Source organism: Salvelinus sp. IW2-2015, unplaced genomic scaffold (assembly GCF_002910315.2).
Source record: "Salvelinus sp. IW2-2015 unplaced genomic scaffold, ASM291031v2 Un_scaffold2231, whole genome shotgun sequence".
Taxonomy (NCBI): Eukaryota; Metazoa; Chordata; class Actinopteri; order Salmoniformes; family Salmonidae; genus Salvelinus; species Salvelinus sp. IW2-2015.
Genome location: NW_019943561.1, coordinates 134,272 through 140,632, shown reverse-complemented (window position 1 = coordinate 140,632; position 6,361 = coordinate 134,272). Strand labels below are relative to the sequence as shown.

The 6,361-nt window shown below is 45.0% G+C and overlaps 1 protein-coding gene across 1 annotated transcript; it reads right to left on the bottom strand.

Annotated features, from left to right (window-relative positions):
- Positions 1–1,656: 1,656 nt before the first annotated feature.
- LOC112073333 (isthmin-2-like) lies at positions 1,657–6,010 on the bottom strand (the record flags this gene model as incomplete). The annotated part of the gene is made up of 2 exons (XM_024140653.1): positions 5,188–6,010; positions 1,657–1,911 (listed from the first exon to the last, which is right to left on the bottom strand). Coding segments are annotated over exons 1-2 (387 nt in total), but the record flags the coding sequence as incomplete, so codon positions are not given.
- Between the last annotated feature and the right edge of the window lie 351 nt (positions 6,011–6,361).

The following is a 6,361-nucleotide window of genomic DNA, read 5'->3' as shown; positions in this document are numbered from 1 at the left end:
CCACTAATGGAGTCTAATGAGGAGTCACCTACCAGTCTAATTTGAGGAGTCACCTACCAGTCTAATGAGGAGTCACTACCAGTCTAAGATGGAGTCATCTACCATCATCTACCAGTCAATGAGGAGTCACCTACCAGTCTAATGAGTAGGTCACCTACCAGTCTAATGAGTAGTCACCTACCAGTCTAATGAGTAGTCACCTACCAGTCTAATGAGAGTCACCTACCAGTCTAATGAGGAGTCACCTACCAGTCTAATGAGAGTCACCTACCAGTCTAATGAGAGTCACCTACCAGTCTAATGAGTAGTCACCTACCAGTCTAATGAGTAGTCCTACCAGTCTAATGAGTATCACCTACCAGTCTAATGAGATCACCTACCAGTCTAATGAGGAGTCACCTACCAGTCACCTAACCAGTCTAATGAGAGTCACCTACCAGTCTAATGAGAGTCACCTACCAGTCTAATGAGTAGTCACCTACCAGTCTAATGAGTAGTCACCTATCAGTCTAATGAGTAGTCATCTACCAGTCTAATAAGTAGTCACCTATCAGTCTAATGAGTAGTCACCTACCAGTCTAATGAGGAGTCATCTACCAGTCATCTACCAGTCTAATGATGAGTCACTGACAGTCATCTACCAGTCTAATGAGGAGTCACCTATCAGTCTAATGAGGAGTCATCTACCAGTCTAATGAGTAGTCACCTATCAGTCTAATGAGTAGTCATCTATCAGTCTAATGAGTAGTCACCTATCAGTCTAATGAGTAGTCACCTACCAGTCTATAGGTGACTCCTCATTAGACTGGTAGGTGACTACTTATTAGACTGGTAGATGACTCCTCATTAGACTGGTAGGTGACTCCTCATTAGACTGGTAGGTGACTACTTATTAGACTGGTAGGTGACTCCTCATTAGACTGGTAGATGACTACTCATTAGACTAGTAGGTGACTACTCATTAGACTGGTAGGTGACTACTCATTAGACTAGTAGGTGACTCCTCATCAGACTGATWGGTGACTACTCATTAGACTGATAGGTGACTACTGTAAGACTCATCCTGTACATTAAAGCTCCAATTGGCAGCCTATCCTCTATATAGTGCACTACTTTTGAGCCCCAGGGAATAGGGTGCTATTTTGGCCACAGTCTACATAGTAGAGGATGTGAGGACCAGGCAACAGGGGGGCTATAGCGAGGGACTTCCATCCCCATTAGAGGGCAGAGCCAGCCTGAGGTCATTAAATGCAGCTCCTGCTAACCACATCCTGGAATCAACCAGAAGATGTAACCAACTACCGTGAGATTGAGATGAGTTGAACGGAAGGGCATGCTGAAGACATTGAGGCTAATCGCTGGAGAAATCACAGGAAATGGGAGGAATGAAGCGGATTTTCTACTAGAGGTAGATTTATGTGATGTGGAGCTGACTTGTCCTTCTGCTGAAATTTGATGAAATATCCCACTCATCATGCCACAGAGAAAATCAACACCATAGAAATGAATTAAGGTAACAGATCTCTATACTGCCTAACCAAGTGGGCACTCCGCCACACATTGGATGAGTTTCCCGCCCTACAACGGAAAGAGTGAAAAATCTCTTTGAGAGTGAGAATTTCTTTCAAATATCCAATCAATAATCATCCCACTCACCTGGATGTTGGGGTTCTGAGAGCTGATGTCTGCGTTGGCGAGCTCAGGGAAGTTCTTGAGGTCCAGAACGAAGGGTTTCATCTCCTCCTCCGGCTCAGGCTGGGGCAGAACCCCTACGGAGCGATGCTGAGAGTGAGACCACCTCCTCTTGTGGYGGTGCTCCGTGTCAGGGGGAAGGAGGCTCTGGACCTGGTTCTGCTGCTCCAGGGCCTCCAGTCCACGATGGACCCCACTGACGGGCGACTGAGCACGAGTCTGAGTAAAAAGATAGGAGACCTCAATTAAGCATCATGATGAAACACAGTGGATTGGACCATTCTGAAGACTTGGATGACATGAATAACACACAGTGAGTACATTTGCTACTGGCTGGTTTAAAGCTACATAGGTTAACTTGCTAGTTTAATTTAGCAGGTTGTTATGTGGAAGCTTAAAAACATTGGGGTTTTCATTGTCAACCCCCTATAACATTTCCACCATGTTACTATCATGTTTCCACTGTCCATGTTGTTAGACCGTTCTGAAATCCATGAGTTCAACCAACCAACCAACCAACCAACCAACCAACCAACCAATCAACCAACCAACCAACCAACCCTAGTCCATCCATTTCTCTTTTTTCCCACAGCAGCCAAAGCCCTGGCATCCAGGCCTTTGACAAAGAGGAGACTGTGCCAGATTCTCTAGTTTTAATGAGAGAGCCTCGGAGTCGTGGGACCCCTGGGACGGTGGGCAGGCTGGCCTTGTGTCTCTCAACCTGCCGTGCTGCCACACAGCTACCCGCTATAAACAGACACATGCTGTAGGGGTCCTCCCCAGTCAGATTCCAACCATCAGACACCTGTCAATGTCTTTTTCTAAATTGAAGCTCATCAGAAAGTAGGATGAAGTTTTCCCCTAATTCTGAGCTAAGGTCAGTTTGACGTTTCTCTACTCTTATAGTTAAAGTTCGAATTTAGGGAGGGTGAGCTGATTCTAGATCAATGCCTAAGGGTAACTTCTACTACTCTAAGCTTTTAATTCAGCCAGCATCTATAAATAAATAGCCCAAACATCTGACGGGGCCTCAGTGTCTGGAGCCATGCCAGTTTGCGGTCGAAAATGTGGTGCCATTTAAAACAATGAGGGGGAAAAAAATCTGGAGCTGTGACAAAACGGTTGAGCAATTGTGGTTATGGGGCCGAAAACAGACCATACTTTTTCAGTGGCTGCAATTGTCCCATAAAAAAAGTCCATCAAATCAGATCCAACCATGAGAACACATGGTCACCATTTAGAGGTAACCCCTGTCAAACAGCATGAGGACCGGAGAGGAAGACGGGGAGAGAGAAAGGGGAATGAGAAAGAGTAAACAGAGGATTCTGACGAGGAGAGAGAGTCAGAGGGGGATCAGGAAGGCTTCCCCTGGGGTCTAGGCAGGTCCCTCTGAAGCTTAGCATTAAAAGATCTTCATTGCATCGTTTCTACCACTTGTATCATAGTCTGACTAGAGAAGTATTGTCAGAAGTTAGATCTAGTTAAAGGAGCTCATATAAGATACTCCTGACACACAAAGATATACACCGACAAGACTTTAAGATTGGAGTCATGAAGGACCACATATTTTCACACCTTCCTCATCTTGTCTTTTTTACACATCTGGATTCTGTATTCAGTCTCCTCCTCCTCTCTCCCTCCTCCTCTTTCTCTCTGATCCCACTCTCTCCTCTCTCTCTCTCTCTCTCTGCAGAGGGGCTCCCCTGATGATCAAAGGCCTATTGGTTGATGGTATGCGGTCTGTCTTTACGAGCCACTATGGATGTGCAGCAGTGGGAGCCCTGGCCTTTCCGACACACAACAAAGGAATTACCAATAAATTCCTCTTCCGTCATGAAACAAAGCTTAGTGTCCTTTGTAGGGGGTGGCATTTAGGTCGGCCTAGTAGTCGTGGTGACACACATTCAGCGGGGACAGAAGAGGAAAGGAGGGGAGGTGGATGTACAGTACTGTATGGATGATGAAGCAGAGGAGAGGAAAACAGGCAGGCAGGCAGGCGGGCGGGCGGGTGGTGTGGCAGGCAGGCAGGCCTGATTTATGTGTCCACAGATATCAAAGGCCTCCACACTTGGCCCTTTCCAAACCATTACAGAAGAACAATAAACTATGGGGTCCTTTGATCGCCTCTTTGAAAATGTGGAAAAGAAAAAAGAAAAAACAAGTGCAAGCGCTTGAAAGAGGGAGAGAGGAAAGGAGAGGAGGGGGGTGAAACCGAACAGATAAATAAAGCAAACAGGTCTCAATATTTGGGAATGAGGCCACGCACACTTCACACCCCTCCTCTGCCCCCCATGATGAGGGGGAAACCAAAAACAGGAAATTCCACATTAACTCAGTAAAGAGCCAACATAAACAATCAACCAGCCTGACCTCTGACCTTATTCCAGTGTGAGAGAGAGCTGCTGAGGGTTCCTTTTACCCCACTTGGTTATGTAAGCCCTTGTTATTGTGCCTCTTGTCCCTCTACTGTACAAACCAGCCCCTCCTCTATCCACTTACACGGGCATCTAACAGGTCACACAGAAAGGTGACATAGGGTCATACTCGCTGGTGCCCAAAACGCACATTCAGCACCACCAGTCACACTCTTCCTCTCTGTCTCTCACTCCCTCCCTCTCAGTTTCTCTCTCCCTAGTTTGACATCCAACTGACATGAATCATCCATCAGTTATAGGCATCGGGACATCAATAGGGCACCCACTGGAGGAGAGCCAGGGGAGAGAAAGTACAAAGGAACAACTTCATAACACAGATCTGGAATCTGTCTGTTTGCACCTTTCTTTCATTCGTACATCTGATTCTGTTCATGGTGACCTTCAAGCCCTCTATACACACACGTCCATGAGCCGCACAAATACCTCTATTGGATCCGGTTACAGATGTGAGCGAGGTGTGTGTGTTCAAAGGGAATACAGCCTTTGAATGTATTGTAGCTGCTGTGTAATGCTATGCTGCTTAGCTCAGGCTGACCTTCTCTGGATGCTCAGATACCTTACTATACATGGAGAAACACAGAACAACACTTTGCCCCAAGGCCCTAGAGCTTTATTGAAACAAGTTTCCTTTGGTTCATGAACAGGGAATGGGCAATGACAGTCTGCTATGAGTGCACAGCATTGTAAGTCTGTCTGTGATGCCGTGATTATGGTTTGCTATCAAGTAAACCTTTGAATGATGTGAATGATAATGCAGAATGTTTTTGGCAGGAGAGCAGTAGTTCTTTTCTGGAAACTAATTAAGTTATCACATTTAATTTGACTTAAATAAATAATTGGCATGATGGCATCAAAAGAAGTCATACTGTAATTTACATGTAGACGTGATTTTGTAATATATTCAAATATTGTAGTAATTAAATATTAAATAATTGACATTTGCTCAATTAATTTAAATACAATTTGCATCACATTTAACTCTTGTTACATTTGGAACGCATGGCACGGAATTGGCAAAATCTTTGAATATGAAAATAATCAAGAAAATACATTTGCTTACCTCCAAAGACACGCCGTTATGCAGTTTGTTGTGCTGTTTGGTGGGAAAGCCCATCACCAATCCAACGAAAAGTACTAAAAAGATCATCAATATTGTCAGACATCTCCCTCCGACTTGAATCATTTTCTCCATTGAAGTGAGAACTAAAAAGTAATTTGAAGTCTCCAATCTATCCAATTTATCCCTAACTTGTATATTCTTTACGTAGCGAGAGAAACGTTGTTTTCTGTCCTCATCAGAGCTTCTCTTTTCCAGAACTTGTTTCCTTACGAGCAGGTCACCTATTCGACCAGCAACAACAGCTTTAGAGTCTTCCTCTTGATAGAGATGCGCGCTGATGTCCGATGGMATCCGACGCACAATCCATATCCCTCTGCCGCACTTCGACGCAACTCTGACCACTCCGACTCTCAAAGCGACTGATTTATCCTTTCACTGTCTGTCTGCCTGCCTGTATGTTGCGTCTAGGTCAATGTCTAGGTTCTTCAAGCCTCCCCATTTAACCAGACCAACTTGGGCTATAAGTACAAAAKACACACACACCCACGCACTCTCTCAGTGCGCACCGGTGAACGGTTTATTCAACTAGGTTAAAAGAGTTGGGTACACTTCCTTATGGATGGGTGAGTGCTTTCTTCCAATACATTGACATCTGGAGTTGAGAATAGCCTGTTTGCGTTCTCTGACGCGTTAATCCATTATCCAATTGAAGTCAGTCGATTATCCACAACGCAGGTTTGTCCAAATCAATCAGTGTCTGAGTCGCACTGGTTCGGATACGCACGTCTTCACACCTTCTACACTGTTGAAGAGAGGAGTGATGCTTAAGAGGGGGTGTCTCGCGGATCTAGTTATCCAAATAGAGAGGGAGAGAGCCCTTTGGAGATGTGACCGGGATTCAGAAACGACTGATAAATTGGCACGCGCATAATGGAAGAGGAGATAAGTGACTTTGTAGACTGTATTAAACGGATTACCAGGGAGCCAACACATTCATTAGGCACATTAGGTGTCACACATCAAGAAAACATTCCCTCTGAGCAAAGGCGCTGATCACAGCTGATGATAGGTCTACTTTCACACTACTACTCATGTAAAAATATGGTGCGTCAACGCAAACTTCACGGCAAGAGGCGTCACTCTCCAGTAACAGATCCACAGTTTTACATGCCGA